Consider the following 17,173-nt stretch of genomic DNA (forward strand, 5'->3'; position numbering starts at 1 on the left):
CACCTCATCCTTTTTTATCAATCATGTTGTCAAAACATTTAAACACACCCACACACACACACACACACACACACACACACACACATGAATGACTGTTTAAAATATTAACTTACAAAAATACTGTTAGTGTTGTTTACTCTCTGTAAACAAATAGTCAACATTAACACATTAACATATGATAAGAACCTGAAATAATGAGGTTCTTTTATGATTTTGACACAAGGACCAACAAAAACAGGCTTTATAGAAAGACCCCTGGCCTTTATCAGATCAGCTGTTGTTGTGCTAATGTAGTGGGGCAGCTGACCACTGCTCAGTGCTGACCGTGTAAAAGATAATGAAAGAAAAACCTCTATAATCATGCAGGATAAACCTCAACACTTAAGTATAAACTAACATGTATTGGTAAAAGCAACACATTCACCTAAACTCAGCCCTTTAGTGTCCAGATATTTATGGACATGAGTAAAGGCCCGTAAGAAGAAAAGGTCTTTTCAGGGAAAGGAGACATGAAACAATGATCAAGTTTGGGTCATTTGATTAAGTAATAGCTTATAAAACTACCACACAAACACAAACTAGTTAATCCCCTCATATGCACTTGTTAGTATATTTACACCATTATTTTTATAGATGCAATAGAAACAGGAAGCAATTAGTTCCCTGTTCCCTAATTAGACTGCCTAACTACCTCGTTGCTGCTGAGGCCAGTGTCAGTGACCAGGGGAAAAGATTTACCAACCCCCATCACGCACATCCAAAAACAAAATTGTGCAGGTGCTGAGCTAAAAAATGAGAACTGAAAATGTGAAGAGAAGCTCGCACACTGCAAGGGCTCCTATAGAGTGCAATTTATTCACTAGTGACGACGTTTCGAGCCACCGCTCTTCATATCATCAGGTCATACAGAACAATGGAAGACGAGGATTTCTGTCTCTATTGATGTGTCTGAGAGGCACCAACTCTCAAACTTTGTCCTTCTACGTGACTAAAAGTGTTAGTAGCTTAGTACACGGTGAAAACTTAGAAGGGAGGAAGTGAAGAACACACACAGGAGTCTGTGAACATGAGTGAAATAAAAAACTTTATGTAGGCTAATTTCTCTTGACTGCTATACTTTATTATTGTTTGTCTGATGGTATTTATGCTGCAGTAAAACATATTGCTCCTCTGGGATGATTACCTTTGATCCTTTACGTAAGTATGTACAGTATAGAGCAATGATTGTGGTTATTGTGCATTGACCTGCTCTGACAGATTAAGAGAATAAACATGTCCTTCAGGCAAGGAATAGAAATTTTTACATTTTCTAGGTTGTGGTTGTGTTTCGGTCCCAGATCTGAATGTACGTTTTCATCTGATGTAAAGTTGTGAAAGAGCCAGATAGGAGCAGGAATGAAGGTTGTGAAAAGTGATGTGTAAACCTCAGAAGAATACAAATACAGTAGCAAATGCAACACCTCTGTAACAACTCTGAACATGTTTTTATCCCTGAAAGATGTGAGATTTCTGTTGAAATGAGGGGCTTGTTACTGCTACTTTTTCACTTCCACCTTCTTTTAGCAAGGGCGTCAACATCATGGTGCGATGTGCCGTGCACAAACAACAAACACTTACAGTAATTTCCACTTTTCAATGAGAAACAAGGAAGCAGATGAACTGTGAGAAATGTGGGTGTTGGTTTTTACAACGAAATGTGATAAAAGCAGCTCTTCACAAAAAGGGATTTACTTTTCACTGTGAACATCAGTGAGAATCAAAACATGGAGTTGCCAAAATACGTAAGTAAAAACGTTTACAGGGTTAAAAATTATTGTAAAACAAAAGAGTCATACACTAGATGTTTGTTGCTATGTGATGATCGAATGTGATAATCTTATTGTTTTAGCTATTTTAATTTGGAAATATGAACAAGTGCAAAAGCTGCAAAAGAGGCAACACAATTTTGAAAACAATATTATATTGTATTGTAACACAAAAATAATAATATTTTGATCATTTGTTGGTTTGACCCTGAGTTGAGAGTGCAATATGACGTTTGATTTTCTTTTTGTTTGTTTTCTGATATTTTGCAACACCCAAGACAAGTGACAAATATATCAGAGTATTTTTTCCTGACTGTACTGTAAGTGTTTAGAACTAACTCAATGTGCAAAATGCAAAACATAATGTTCTGAATGCAAATGCGCTTTCTACTTTCACTGTCGGAGCTCAAAATCTAAATTTTGTTCCTGTAAATACAATACAACATTCAAGCAAACCTCCAAACATATCCACTTATTTGTTTGCAGGACAAATTTTACAAATATGCCTACTTTTAGTTTGACTCACACAGTGCAACATGAATTTATATATTCAAGAAAGAAGGTCCAGGAAATGTTTTTAAAAATATATAGAACTGTCCTCACCATGTGATACCACAGCTTCCTGTTCCGTCATGCTTTAAAAAGAGTCACTAGATTTTTTTTTTACTTCTTTCTCTTATTACTGTTATCACTATTCTATGATGATGTTTGATTGTTTCAGAGAACAATGATGGCTCAGGCTCTGCTCTTCAGTGCTGGGATCCTCTGTCAAGTCTGTGATTCAAAAGTGACTTGCAAAAATGACAACAACAAAGAGGTGGACTGGTAAGTGTAAATTTATATGAAAAGCATGTCGAGTAGCTCTGTTGTGTTTGTTTCTTCATAAACTGCACACAATAGACATTTGTAGGTACATCATCAGATATTTTTCTGTTACCCAATGGGAAAGATGGTTTGGTGGAAAACTTATATCATGTTTACTTATTCTCAGGATATCCAACATAATGTGTTCACTCTGTGTCTAGGTATATTGTATACAAGTTGCCCAATAGAAAAAGTAGTGGTTTAACATATTTCTACATGGATGAGAGGACTAATGGATGGAGACGAAGCAGAAAGGACATCAACAGTAAAACTGGCACTCTGGGGAACACCCTGAAACCTCTTCTTGACTTCTATGACAGAAAGGTAAAGTACCTACAGGTCTGACTGTCTGACATTAAAAAGTGTTCAGTAAACACACTGAATCACAATTTCACTGTTTTGTTCTAGACTGAAGACTTTGGATACATGTTGTATAATGATCAGCCTCCAGAACAAAATGTTGCTCCTCAATCATTTGGCCACAGTAAAGGTGGGAACAGAAACACCATGCTTTATTGTTTCAAATAAAAAAACATTATAATTTAACAAACTTCTGTTTTTTTCTGTTTTCTGCTGTTTCACTTGCTAAAGGAGTTGTGATGTTGGACAGACAAACTGGAGTCTGGCTCTCACACAGTACACCACATTTTCCAACAAATCGCAGTAGAGACTTCTGGCCAAAAACTGGAATCGCCAACGCTCAAACATTTTTGTGCATGACTTACTCTTATAATGACTTCAAAGAGATAGGTAGGTTAATGAAGGTGTTATTGCCATCTTCTTCCGACTGAAGCTTTTCTCATTTACCTGAAGGGATGATAATGCAAAAACTTGTATCTCAATTTTCAGGAGTGCAGCTCAAGTACATCCACCCTTATTCATATGACTCTGACTTACCAACAACCTTTCCAGAGGATCTGAAATGTGTAGCGAATCGAAGCTGCTACCCAGAGAAGGAGCCCTGGTTTAGAGAGAAGTCACTAACTTCAGTGGGAGGACATCAGTTCCTCAGTATTGCAAAATACAAACGTTTTGGGGATGGTAAGTGTTTAGTTTTTAAGCATATTTAAGAGGTTGTGTTATCCCTCCACCAACAGGATATTTTGGCTTGGATGCACTTAAGATGTCATTTAAAAGTTTTTGTGGTGTTAAAAATATCTGTTATGTTGATAATGGATAGATTTCTGTGTATCTTTTCAGAGGGGAACCCTTTATTCATGGTTTATCGCTCTCATCCCTTGTAGATCTTTATTCCGGCTTAATTGCAGAAAAACTGGACAGTAATCTGTTTGTCAAGAGCTGGGGAAAGATGCATCAGCCTCTGCCTTCTAACTGCAGCATCCCTCACTATGTGTACAATGTGAGGGTGGTGCACCTTCCCACTTCGCACGCCTTCACTGACACTCTTGATCACTCCAAGTGGTGTGTGGCACCTGATGGTGGCTGGACCTGCATCGCTGATATGAACAGGGAAATGAGTCAGATGGACAGAGGGGGAGGAGCCATTTGTATTGAAAACTCAAGAATTGCTCTGGCTTTCACTAACATGATCAAATGGTATGATCCATGTAATCCTGTGCTTCTACGCGAGCCTGTGCTCAAAGAAGAGAGATACAGCTTGCTTTGATTTAAGGTTGATTTAAGGTCTGTCTGCCTGAAACAAATATCAATTTTGATCAAACTATCTTTCATTCAACCCAGAGTGTTTGTCCAACTAATTATGTTTTTTTGTTTGACATTAAATGATGGATCAACTTAAACCACAAAAAAAAGAAAAACTACAATGTCCAAGCCATCTCTGGCGAAGTCTAACCCAGAGGTGCTGCAGGATGGGTTGTGGAATTTTTGGTTGATATGACAATTTTTTCAAACATTTTTTTGTTTCCACATTTATCTTACAAATAAAAACCACAATTCGAATAGCTTGTCTGCCTGTACAGTTTTGCAAAGGTAAATTGTGGTTTTAAATTTCACATCACAATAGCCTATGTTTGGAAGAGATTGATCAATAAAGTTTTGAGAAGATATAGGCTATACACCTTATCTACCAAGAATAAATCACATTGTCACAATCATTTCATGAGACAAGGTAAAAAAAAATAAAAATAAAAATATATATTCCAGCTTTATAGAAAACAGTCTATTTAAGGTTCTTACAGTGCTGATTTACCAAAGTCTGTTGTTTAGCTGATTTTAGTTTAAAAGTTCTATTATTTCTAATCATTAAGCAGGAATTTTCACACAACATTTTGGTAAGTGTAGAGTTTTCTACATTTACCAAGATATATCGCCTTACAAGTAAAACTGTCTGAATTCAGTAAAATGTAGGCTACAGAAAGATGAGAAGTATAGGCTATGCTTGAGTAGGCTAGGCGGTTCCGGTGGTTGAATGAGTCAGTAATTCACAACTAAGCAGGCAAAATGTATTATATTGTTGCATGTTGTCATGTACATAGTAGGCTTTTTGGAATTCTTTATAATTGCATTGAAGGGCACCTTACGCCAAACAGAATGATAAATGATAAAAACAGAAAGTTCAAGGCATAAAGTAGACTACAAAATAAATTTGAATAAATAAAATTACATAATATACATTTGAATGCACTGAGCGCAGGTGTTAAACATATTCACTACTAATTTGAAGTGTGTGTTGCGCGGTGGGACCATAGGGTGGGACGGAGTCCATTTTCCAAACAGGTTGTCGCTGCTGTTTCTCCTCCACGCCACCAGGGGTCGCACCGTTTCATCTCACGACCACACTTCACTTCCTGTTCCCGGAAGTGACGGAACACGAGCGAGGCAGCCACAAGCAGCAGCAGCAGCAGCACGTGAAAAGAGGAAAACAGACAGCTGACACAAAATGGATATCACAGAGGTTCCCGTGAGCGAGGATGTCAAAGGTAAGAAACAGAAAAACAAGAAGGCGACGAAGAATAAGAAGAAGATGATGAGCGCCAGGGAGGAGGGAGGAGGAGGCGCAGCCGAGGTGAAAGAGGAGAAGATGGAGAAGACGAGTGAGGCAGCGATAGCCTTCCCCCCCTCCTTCAGTGTGTCCGAGATCAAGAACAAGCAGCGGAGACACCTCATGTTCATGAAACTCAAGCAGGAGAAGAGAAAGGTAGCAGCGATGTTGTCAATGTGTTCACCCCATGGTTGTTTAAACCTCCCAGAATAGATTAGCTACTATACCTGTTTTACTAATTCCTATGGCCCTGTTTATATTGACCAGTGGTTGGACAATGTAGACATCTGTATGTGTCATCATTGCCTTCAGGTCTGCAGTTTTCCATCTCTTCTGCTAAAATCCGTCTTTACTCTGTTTAATTAGTCTGATCTTCTGCCTCATTAACACCCTCTTTACTAGGCGAGATAATATACAGTACAGGCCAAAAGTTTGGACACACTCAATGCATTTCCTTTATTTTCATGACTATTTACATTGTAGATTCTCACTGAAATTCCACTAATGAACCCTGACAAGGCACACCAGTGAAGTGAAAACCATTTTCAGGTCAGGTTCAGCTCTTGAAGCTCATTAAGAGAATTACTACTTTGAAGAAACTACAATTGGTGGGGGCAGAGATAGAGGAGGAGGAGGAAGAAGGAGAGGAAGAAGAAAAGAAGAAAGAGAAGACAAAGAAGAAAAGACATGTTTTCAGTTATTTCACTCTTTTTTTGTTAATTCCACATGTGTTCATTCATAGTTTTGGTGCCTTCAGTGAGAATAAAGGAAACACATTGAATGAGAAGGTGTGTCCAAACTTTTGGCCTGTACTGTACGTATCCCAGTGGGAGGCAACAATTTGATGTATTGCAATACAGTACTGTGATTGATTGGATACTGTAAGGAAGACTATTGACCAAAAGTATTTAAAAAATAAACCACAAATAAATGCACAAATAAATACAGGTAGCATGCTTCCAGACTCAGAGCAGTAACTTGCGCCTAGTTGAGTTGAGTTGAGATTACTTTATTTATCCCATAGGGCAATTCTGTTTCTACAGTTGACCATTGCACCACATTCATTTACACTAGCATACATACAAGTGAGGAGGAAAGTGCGAGACAGTGCAAATTAGATCAGGTAAGATAAAAAAGTACAATAAGTAGGACAATAAATACATAAATAGGGCAGTATACATAAAAAAACACATTGTCAATACCAGTACTTGTACTAACTACAGCTTCAAGCCAGCTCAGCATTCAACAATTTAATGGAAGAAGGCACAAAAAGACCTAGAATAGTGATTGGTCTTCCTTAGAGGCTGCATATAACGCCGACCTGATGGCATCAAGATGAATTCACAGGCCAGAACATGATCATGATTATTAATGATGCATGCTGCCTTTTGCGAGACCCGTCTTTCCCAAAGGGAAAGTTCATGTTATTTAAACAGTTCAGCAAATCTACCTATAGTTGTATTGAACTACTACTCTACTCATTGTGTTATCTTAAGGAATTACCAACACAACACAAAACCACTGTTATCATATTAATAAACTAAGTATCTATAGCGCTTCAAAGAATCGATGCAGTATCACTTACTACTACTGCAGTATTGGATTTTTTTCTTTTTACACCCTTGAGTTTTACCATATACATCCAAGATCATTTTCTGACTAATCAACTTTATCTGCTACTGTAAATATAAGTTGGAAACTTTCTCAATTCTGTGTTTTTTCTTCATATTTCAGCAAAAGATGCAGCTGAGGAAGAACAGGAAAAAAGAAAGAGAAGCTTTAGGTGACAAGGTGAGTGTTTTCCCTGTGTCTTGTTCCATATCTGTCCATCAGTCAAAAAAACATAATGAAGTTCATAACAAGCCAGTCACATAAATGTTGGGTGTTTATTAATTGATTAACTTTGTCCTCTATGCAGGCGCCACCGAAAGAGGTCCCAAAGACAATAGAAAACCAGAGAGTGTATGACGAGACAACAGTCGACCCAGAGGATGAAGAGGTATGAAGCAGATTGTGTTCGGATGATATCAGGTTATGTGTTATATATGCAAATTTGTCGTCATATTTTTGTGAATTTTCTGTCACCTCCAGGTTGCCTTTGACGAGGGAACTGATGAATTTTCTTCTTACTTTAATGGGATCACAAACCCCAAAGTGCTCATCACAACATCAGACAGACCCAGAGGGGTGAGTGGCTGCTGCAAAGCTCTCCTCTTTATTTCATTTAACCAGATTTGAGAGTTTCTTGTCCTGTTTGGTCTCCTGGATGTTCAACACGCTCATGTGTGTCTTACAGAGGACGGTGAAGTTTTGTGAGCAGCTGGCTACAGTAATCCCAAACGCCCACGTCTACTACAGAAGAGGTCTGGCCCTGAAGAGGATCATTCCCCAGTGCGTCGCTAGGGACTTCACGTACCTCATGGTCATCAACGAGGATCGCAAAGTGCCCAGTATCCTTAAAAGGCAGCCGTGTCAGGAGAGAGGAGGATGATGGATAATCCTCTGTGCTGCTTTATTTTTTATCTACTATTAATTATATATGGCTGTAATGTGGATTGTGTTGGTAACTTTGCTGAGCTGTAGGTTTTCAGACTTTCTCAGCTTCCTTAACTGCAACTTTTAGATGGTATGGTTCTCTGTCACCTTCCTGATGGGCCGACCGCACACTTCAAGATCAGCAGCGCTAGACTACGAAAGGAGATGAAGGCAAGTATAGAAATTCATACTCTAGTCATTGTCAGTTACTGTGGTTTGATCAATTTAAAAGTAGGCAATTCAGTAAAATTGATTCTTTATAACATCTGTCTTACAAGGAAATAATGTAGGTCTATATTGGGCCTAGCTTTTGAATAGTACAGAAGGGAAACCGATAGCCCTCAGTATTTTAGCTTCTGTACGACCGTTACTACTAGATTTAACAGCACAGCCATCGTGGTCATGTTTTGTCCAATGAGTGATGATCATTTAAAATAATTTTAAAGGCACAATTTTGGGAGCTCCAGGCTTAGCTGTGTGATCCCAACAACTACTTTCTCTCTGCAGAGACGGGGTAAAGAGCCCACAGTGCACTATCCAGAGGTGATCCTGAACAACTTCTCCACGCGGCTGGGCCACAGCATCGGCCGGCTGTTGGCCGCTCTCTTTCCTCAAGACCCCCAGTTCGTGGGTCGACAGGTCGCCACCTTCCACAACCAGAGAGACTTCATCTTTTTCAGATTCCACAGGTGAATGTTTAAAGTGTTATGTTTAACTTGTGAGCTGGACATTGTGCCTTCTAAGCTAAACGTACTTTTGCAAAAGTTCGTCTTATATGTCTATTAAACATTTCTTTGTGTCTTTTTAAAAGATATATCTTCAAGAATGAGAAAAAAGTTGGCATTCAGGAGCTGGGACCACGCTTCACCCTCAAACTCCGCTCCCTACAGAAAGGCACCTTCGACTCAAAGTTTGGAGAGTACGAGTGGGTCCTGAAGGTGAGTCCGACAGCATTTTTTTTTTGTTTGTTTTTGAGACGCCTGAAGAAATATGAAATTGTGGAATTAACTTGATTGTAATGTGACCCTAATTTGGTATTAGTTTTATTCAACATGTGGTAGTTTCTATATGTTTTAAGTTACTTTTTTTTTAAATGTGATCTAAGATAGAAAAATCATATTGAAGCTTTTTCTTTTTGTTTCCAGCGCCATGAGATGGACGCCTGCAGACGGAAGTTCCAGCTTTGAGTACACGACCCATCTTTGAGATTAATTATTGAAATATTACAGGCATCTGTGGACTTTGTTGACAAATGGACTCTATTTTGGATGTCATGGATTCCTTGTGAATGATCAGTGACAACAGTCATCACTTGTTCTTTCAACACAATTAAAGATTCAACAACTGGATTTTATATAGTCACATCGCTGTGGATTCAGCCTCTTCTTGAAAAATGTCTGCATCTGCAAAACCTTCTGGAGACCAACAGTGGCAAGGACTTCTACCCCGTCTGTTAGGTGGCACACATTAGAGGAGCCATGCTGAGTGCACAACCAGTGAAATTTAACCACAAAACTGTATGTGGCCTGAATTACATCAGAAATTCAGATTGAGTGCCCAGTGTAAATCACACTGGGAGCTTTCCCTGGTCACAAACACCTGTTGCATCCTGGTTTGAGCAATTGCCACAAGGAGCCCTGAATGAAATATGGCAGGAGAAATAATTACAGGCGACGCAATGAACACGTTTCACAGTTTTCTAAATGTGTGTATACTTATTTTAATAAACATTCAAAATGTGGAAATAGCATTTATTTTATCTCAAAATCAGTCATGAAAAAATGTACAGTTCAAAAAGGCACATGTGTGTATTGATAAGGTAAGTTTCTTTAAAGCAAGTAGGTTAAGACATCTATCGTGCCGTTTAAGCACCTGGAAATGTTTCTTATGAGATTTTACAAAGGCAAAAGTAAAATTAAAAAAACAAAACATTTAAGTTAGTTGTTTGTCCCCAAATTCCCTAACACTCTTGAGATGATTCTAGTCCACGATCCCCAAGGCACCACAATGTCCAAAACCTGCAGAGATTAAACAGCATTAGTACATTAACAACTTTATATAAACTTTCACTTTGTTTTTGTTGAATTTTAAAATGCATGGCTTTCAGCATCCCACTAAAGACACATCAAACCATCCTCACAAGCTCAAATGTGTGAGAATCTGCCATGTTGTTCCATGTAGATTTTTCTCGGTATATGTAAAATACTAAGAGTGCTGGGTGAGCATGCCTTTATGCCAATATAATACAAATATCTGATAATTATCAGATTATATCCTATCCCCAACTGCTTGTCGTTATAGGTCTCTGAATCTTTTTTGTTGTTTTAAAGTCCAGTGACATGCAGAGAAAAAGAAACCAGGAATTCCAGTTTCCAAAATCTTAACAATCAAGTTGGCCAACAGCAATATTCAATGATTTTAAAACTTGAGAAGACTTATTTGTTATGTTGTCTTTTTTTTATTATTATTATTATTATCTGTTTTCGTATCAGTATATTTAATAATTAATGTTTGGGCAAATCAACACGCGGTAGTTCAACAGTCAGCCTACACAAATGCACTAATCAAAACGCCTCTTTCACTTTTAATACTTTCAGTTCATTATCTCAGTTATACATTGTGGGTCTGAGATGTGAGGTACTGCTATAGAGGAATTTAAATTTTTGATAAATGATGTATTGGGCTCACTGTATTTAAATGGTTCACACTTCTACCTGGGTAACACACACTGTTAACCCATGACACTTGTAATAGATGGATCATATTTACTGAGTGATATCATCAGTCCTTATTGAGCAAGTATTCCACCTCTGACAGAGATGAAGTGTGTGTTAGTAACTCACAGAGGCGGAGGGTCGGCGTGTGGCTGCTATAGGAAGGAGCAGACTTTCTGTGGTCTGAACGGGTTGTTGCTGGACGACATGCCGGTGAGCAGAGGGTCCTGCTGGGCGTTCTGCAGGCAGAACTGCTGCAGGTCCGCGGCGGCCTGGGACACCTGTGGAGGACAACCAGAGGCCAGATTTATAGTCACTAGTTACAGTCACTAGTATAAAAAGGTGCTGCTGTGGCCTGCCAGTGAATATCAGACTCATTGAGTGACACCACCCGCGTTAAAACAACAACGAGAGTAACAACCTGTGACGAGCCGCTGTGTGAAATAAAACAACACGCCCTGAAACCACCACCGAGCTCGACCGTTTTACCTTCACTCTGTTGATGCCGGCCTCCAGGCGCAACTGTTGGACGATTTTCTTCATCGCCACGATGTTGGATGATCCCGACATTGTTGAGATTGTTGAAGAGACTATCGTCCAAATATGAAACTTTTAAAGTAAACAACTCTCTGCTGTTAGCTAGCTTGCTAACTACTGCTTCCTCAACAAAGGGTTTCCGGTTTCCTTAAAGGCGTGTCCGTCAGTGCTACCTTCAGGGATACTCGTAATCTCTGAATGTTTCTGTTTTTTAATGACAGTGAGTTATTAATTTGTAGAATAACTTAATTCGTTGTGCTGAAACATCAGAATAGTAAAGAGATAACCCATAAAGCTGAAAATATATATTTTTTGAATCTCATAAGCGTGTACATCGCTACAGAAGCACTTTAATAAAAGACAAAAAAAAACGTGTTTAACTCATTTCATAATTTTGATATTTTGACTATACAATTGATGTCCTATAATTAATTCAAATTGTTTAATTCATTATTATAATTTATAATTTATTCCGTTTTGTACCGACGTAATTTGACCAAAAAAAAGCAAATAAGTACAACAATTCCCATGGTCCCTGAAAGCAGCGCCACATCTTTATGAATTGCGGCATCTAGTGTCGAAAGTGCGTAAACACCAATAGACAGACCACCGAACAAACCGTGACTTTTATCAACATAACAAGTAACAGTAATACCAACAATGAGGCAGGAGTTGTACAAGTAGTCGAATTATGTATTTTTGTGATTGAGACATACATTTAACTGGCATGTTATCACTATCTCGTCAACAATAGCTTGTGAAAAATCAGATCTATAATAGAAATCTGTCATTTACAGCGAGATTTTTTTTTGTAAGTCCAAATAATGATGTAAGAATGAGCATCAAAGCAAACATGATTGTATAATTAATGAATAAAAAATGAACGCACCCCGCAGAGCAGTGTCAGCTCTCACAGAAGAGTTCCCTCTCTTTCCTGCAGTTGTCATCATCAGCACCAGAGCAACCACTGCTGGCACTCTCATAAAAGAAACTCCACTGGAGGTGCTGACTGTGTTTGATTACAGCAGATTGTTACTTAGCAGTCAATGCCTTCACCAGAAAAAAAGAAGAAAAAGGGCTTCCTGAGATTAAACCTCACAGATTTCTGTTACTAGATGGTTTCTCTGCTTCTCCTTATGCCTGAGCTGCACTGACAGACATGGAGCTGTCTTGTGAGTCTGTGAGGTACCCAGAGGACAGAAGACCGGCCAGTTGCAAGGTATGAAGAGGAACTTTTCAGTCTTTAAATTTAATTCAATTTATTGTGAATGTGATTCTTTGTTTTTTATTGTTATGTTTTATAGCTTTAGCTGTTTTTACCTTACTGCAGAGGATGCACCTCAATTTTATTGTTGACATTAAAGTATAGATTACTATGTTAAGTTTTCAGCTGTGTTTTATGTGTCTAGTTCGTGGAGCTCCATGTGCTGTATGTACCAGATGACCAGTGGAATGTGAAGCTCAATAAAGTCCCTGCTGAAGCTATAGAGAGCTTCATATCTGCAGGCTTCATCAGGTGAAACTGTTGTCATTTTGTTCATGGTGTCCAATTCAGAGACAGAAAACATTATGGATAAATATATACAAACAACATAAACTGCATTATATTTTGTGCATTTTAAGTGTAATGTATTATGTCATACAACATGTATGCAAAACTGAAGCAAGTAGGCTATGCTACTTTTTCTCTCAGTAAATACAATGAGTCACTAAAGCTGACTAAAAAACTCACAAACTAACTTTTATGCAGCTTCCTCCATGTGTCTGCACATTAAAAGAATTGTTAAGATATCAGTTACAACTTTGTGAGCACATGTTGTGTGACAGTTCAGTTATCTAAAATCTTGTTATCACTGTGTTGTTATAGGGTTTATCCTGATACCACTCTGAAAACCCTGAGGAGCGAGCTGGGCGCTCTTCTTGGCACAAAGAGGAGCATCAACAAATTCTCCTTCCTCAAGTGTGTGGGCCGCAGTCTGGCACTGGTGAGTAGGCTACCGCTGGCTGTTAAGTGCACTTTTTCTATAGCTGGTTGTGTCACACCGGACAGACAATATAGAGAGACACAATGCAGACAGTTTGATTAACAAGGTCACTATTCAGGCTGTTACACTAAAGGGTGTAAAACATGTGTGTGAGAGAGACACAGAAAGAGAGAGGGGTAGAGAGTGAGCATTGTTTTTACTGCCATGACTCTGATACAAACAAAATTCTTTGCTGTTTCAGGTTAAAAGCAAACAGGAGAGAGACCTGAAAGTGAAAACATTCGCTCCACCGTATGTATGTAGAATTCATGTTCAACCCATGTTCCTCTAGAATTAGTGAATTTTTTTTATTTTATCTCAGCATGGTACACCATTGACTAGAAAATTAAATATGACACTTTCTACATCCTCAGTGAGATTTGGCCTCTTTGGTAATAAAACAACCAAAATGTCCTGAAAGACTGCAGGTTGTATGTTGCTGCAGTGCCATATAAAAGGGACACATCTACTTGCATACAACCTTAGTTTGTCATAGCTACTCTGTTTTCTTTTCAAAAAATTTGACATCATGACTATGTTTTTTAGTTTAGTTTAGTTTATTTTATTTCGGTCAATAGGCTACATGTCATTAAAAGAAAAGTAACAAACCAGAAAGAAAAAAGTAAATAAAGAAAAACATCAATCTGAATAAACAATAAGTAAACAGAAAAATGTCAGTGAGTAAGTCTAATTTACAGTAAATATTAGCCCTGTAGCTCTGTACTGTATCATCTGTTAATCTTGAGCTCTGCTCTTGTTGTCCCATGTGGGTGCAGGCGCCACAGCCAGAGCTTTACCTCCTGTCCACTGTGGAGAGCGACAGCAGTGTTTGCTCCCGGTCTCTCACCCCAGACACCAGCAGCAGCTCCCCAGACCACCCGTCCTATTTCCACCCTCCCAAGACATGCAGCCTGCCAACAGGGACCAAGGAGCCTGTTAAATTCCCCCTTATCCCCCAGTGTTCTCAGCAGTCACCTCCCACCCCCAGCCTGGAGGAGGAGGAGGAGGAGGAGGAGGAGGAGGAGGAGGAGGAGGAGGAGGAGGAGGAGGAAGACGATGAGGAGGAGGAAGATGAGGTAGATGAGGAGCAGAGGTACAGTTCTTCAGAGAGAGATGGAGAAAATGATGAGGAAGCTCTGTCCTCCAACAAGCGAGAGTGGGCAGAAAAGGCGTCTTGTCCAAGGAAGACTCAGACTCACAGGGCTCAACAGCCTGTTTCATTCAATAAAGGTAAAAAAAATTTAAAAGTACAATACACAAATAATGCACTGAGGTAGGGCTGCATAATCTAGTTCTGCCTCTTATAACAAGGCACTACTGATGTTTACTATGTTTTAGAAAAGATTTTGCTCCAAAATCTCTTCAAATTCTCAGTTAAAAGCATTTTGGCTAAATATTAATAGCCTACCAAAGAAATTAAAAATGTGAAAATAAATTGCAAAGAACTCAGTCTGATTCCCATTTTGCAGAATTACTCTAAAAGTGAATATCAGACACAAAAAAGTGTTTTATCACAGTTACAAACAATGCAGCTTTTTATTGATGTATTTTTTTAGTACTAGTAATATTCAAGATTTCTCATTATTTCTCGTTTGTTGCTCTATATACTTATAGTTTTACACAGATGTGAAGCTGATTTAGCTCAGGTGAAGGAGCTGCAACAAAAACCACAAACCACCTGCAGGAAGAAGAAACAATACCACAGAGAAAACAAAGGAGCCAGAGATTCAGGAGTGGCGGAGTCCCTGGAGGACAGAGACTCGGGTTTCTCCCACACAGACAGGTACCATGAGCAAATAGCATCACTGTGTGTTATATTCATACTCTGCAGCGAGTACTAGCGCTACTATGGCTATGGCTACTCCTCTGACTGTGTGTCTCTGCAGGCCTGGGAATTCAAAAGATGCACATAGACTGAAGTCCATCAGGAGTAAACCAACAACAGGGGTAATATATGGCATTACTAACACAGCATGTCCGGGCACATTTTCCTCATCCTTTCTCATTGAAATCAATCTGTGAAAAGTTTTTTTTATTTTTTTATTTTACAAGCTTTAAAACAAGCAGGAAGTAAACAGGTTGTTTGGTGAAGTGATAAGTCCGCATTCCTCTGCCAGCAGGTGTTTTTTGCAGAGTGTGTGAGGTCCTCAAATAAAGACTCATGTTGTTGTCTGTGTTAAGGTGACAGAGAGTCCAGCTGTGTTGTCTCGGCCTGTTCGTTGTACCTCTCCACCTCCAGGTCCAGACTTGGCCTTGGTCGCCCATAAAACTGCTGCATCTCCAGGCTTTCAGACAACAACAAGTAAGTCATCAGAGTGTAATGAGAATTGATGATCATTCTTCTTTTTAGACAACTGACATGGTTTATTCCTGACAGGAGAAGAGCTGATTGAAGAAATCAATCTGGTGAAGGAAGAGAGAAAGCAGCTGGAGTGGACGAGACAGGAGCTGCTACGAAAGGGGAAAGATTTATTGGCCCAAAACAGGCATAGGAGGAACCAAGGTGGGCACAAAATACTGTTAAATTATTTTTTTATGAAGATTTTATTAAGGATTTGACATTATTTGCAGCAGTTTTGTTTTTATTCATATATTATATATATTCATATATTGAAGGATAACAATACCACAAAACCTCTGCCAGAAGACTCACATTGGGCAGTAGGAAGACAGTTAAATTTGTCAAATTCTGCTCCTTTTTTCTTACCCTTCAACGTGAAGCACGCGACAGCTGGAAAAAGAAATATTTTGAAACCAAGAAGGCCACAGCACCACTAGAGGACAACCTGAGAAACCTACGACAAGAGTTGGAGACGTTTTACAACAAACTCCTGCACCAGCTCCAGGCCAGAGATAACCGAGGAAAGCCAAGACGCCAAGGCAGGTCTTCCATCAAGGTAACAGCTATTTAACCTTGAGTTTGACTGTTTTTTATTTATTCTGGGTTTGCCCTTTTATTTTTCGTAGTTATTGTGTAAAAATCGAAGATGACCCCCAGGGTCGGGATTAAAAATTCTTGGCTGCACGAAAGTATCATAATGGAAGTGGCTACAGCCAGATGCTCCAATAAAGAAAGACTGGACTGTACTTACTTATCAACTAAATCAAATGTGAAACTGACCTGTACAATTAGACTATGATATGATGTTTTATGGGATTGAAATATCAATAAAGACTTTCTTTCTATTATTTGCCTGGTGTGCCTAATAGCGAAAACTGGGGGATGGTATTTGGTTAAAACATTTTCTCATAACATGTCTTACCTAGAGCACTTGTTGGCCTAAAACCACAAAATAGGTGAAAATGAAATATCTTTGATTTCAGAATGAGCTCATCATTCAGATCATGACAGAGAGCTATGAGATTGACAACCTGAAGAGGAAGCTAGAAGATGCTAAGATGAAACTGATAACAGAGATAAAGGTGATTGATGAATGACTTGATGTTTGAGGAAATTTTGCTTGTTGATATCAGTGTATCGTAAATGTACATTCAATTGTTTTGTTTTTGTTTTTATGAATGTGTAGTTGAGGAAACAGGCTGCCACAGAGCTGAGGGCCCTGAAGGCTGAGCTGGCCCAGAAGAAAAGCCAGTCGTCTCCTCCTGTGCCCGCACCTTCTCTAGGTTTTAGAAACACCACGCGGAACAGACCACAAGTTCAAAACACTGCTATCTAATTCAGTGTGTACAGGACTATGCACAAGACTGTTGTCAGGTCTTAACTCTGCTGGA

At 39.0% G+C, this 17,173-nt stretch overlaps 4 protein-coding genes across 4 annotated transcripts; 3 read left to right on the forward strand and 1 right to left on the reverse strand.

Moving 5' to 3' along the window:
* Positions 1 to 1,640: 1,640 nt before the first annotated feature.
* Positions 1,641 to 4,336, forward strand: LOC310984803 (deoxyribonuclease-2-alpha-like). Its single transcript, XM_083970122.1, has 7 exons — positions 1,641 to 1,781; positions 2,527 to 2,630; positions 2,831 to 2,993; positions 3,078 to 3,159; positions 3,261 to 3,419; positions 3,519 to 3,710; positions 3,938 to 4,336. Exons 1-7 carry the CDS (start codon positions 1,764 to 1,766, stop codon positions 4,294 to 4,296), a joined length of 1,077 nt encoding a protein of 358 aa, XP_083826248.1. The 5' UTR covers positions 1,641 to 1,763; the 3' UTR covers positions 4,297 to 4,336.
* A 1,133-nt stretch (positions 4,337 to 5,469) lies between these two features.
* Positions 5,470 to 9,830, forward strand: rpf1 (ribosome production factor 1 homolog). Its single transcript, XM_083969665.1, has 9 exons — positions 5,470 to 5,787; positions 7,366 to 7,422; positions 7,550 to 7,630; positions 7,723 to 7,818; positions 7,928 to 8,081; positions 8,255 to 8,337; positions 8,674 to 8,855; positions 8,978 to 9,104; positions 9,312 to 9,830. The coding sequence occupies exons 1-9, from the start codon at positions 5,530 to 5,532 to the stop codon at positions 9,351 to 9,353; spliced, it is 1,080 nt and encodes a 359-aa protein (XP_083825791.1). The 5' UTR covers positions 5,470 to 5,529; the 3' UTR covers positions 9,354 to 9,830.
* A 228-nt stretch (positions 9,831 to 10,058) lies between these two features.
* On the reverse strand, positions 10,059 to 11,576 carry LOC310984449 (guanine nucleotide-binding protein G(I)/G(S)/G(O) subunit gamma-5). Its single transcript, XM_083969666.1, has 3 exons — positions 11,370 to 11,576; positions 11,010 to 11,161; positions 10,059 to 10,184 (listed from the first exon to the last, which is right to left on the reverse strand). The coding sequence occupies exons 1-2, from the start codon at positions 11,448 to 11,450 to the stop codon at positions 11,036 to 11,038; spliced, it is 207 nt and encodes a 68-aa protein (XP_083825792.1). The 5' UTR covers positions 11,451 to 11,576; the 3' UTR covers positions 10,059 to 10,184; positions 11,010 to 11,035.
* Positions 11,577 to 12,425: 849 nt separating this feature from the next.
* spata1 (spermatogenesis associated 1) lies at positions 12,426 to 17,118 on the forward strand (the record flags this gene model as incomplete). The annotated part of the gene is made up of 12 exons (XM_083970123.1): positions 12,426 to 12,636; positions 12,827 to 12,933; positions 13,285 to 13,402; positions 13,644 to 13,697; positions 14,218 to 14,671; positions 15,056 to 15,224; positions 15,328 to 15,388; positions 15,623 to 15,743; positions 15,819 to 15,944; positions 16,163 to 16,338; positions 16,766 to 16,864; positions 16,969 to 17,118. The coding sequence occupies exons 1-12, from the start codon at positions 12,577 to 12,579 to the stop codon at positions 17,116 to 17,118; spliced, it is 1,695 nt and encodes a 564-aa protein (XP_083826249.1). The 5' UTR covers positions 12,426 to 12,576.
* Between the last annotated feature and the right edge of the window lie 55 nt (positions 17,119 to 17,173).

Source organism: Trachurus trachurus (genome assembly GCF_905171665.1).
Source record: "Trachurus trachurus genome assembly, chromosome: 4".
Taxonomy (NCBI): domain Eukaryota; kingdom Metazoa; phylum Chordata; class Actinopteri; order Carangiformes; family Carangidae; genus Trachurus; species Trachurus trachurus.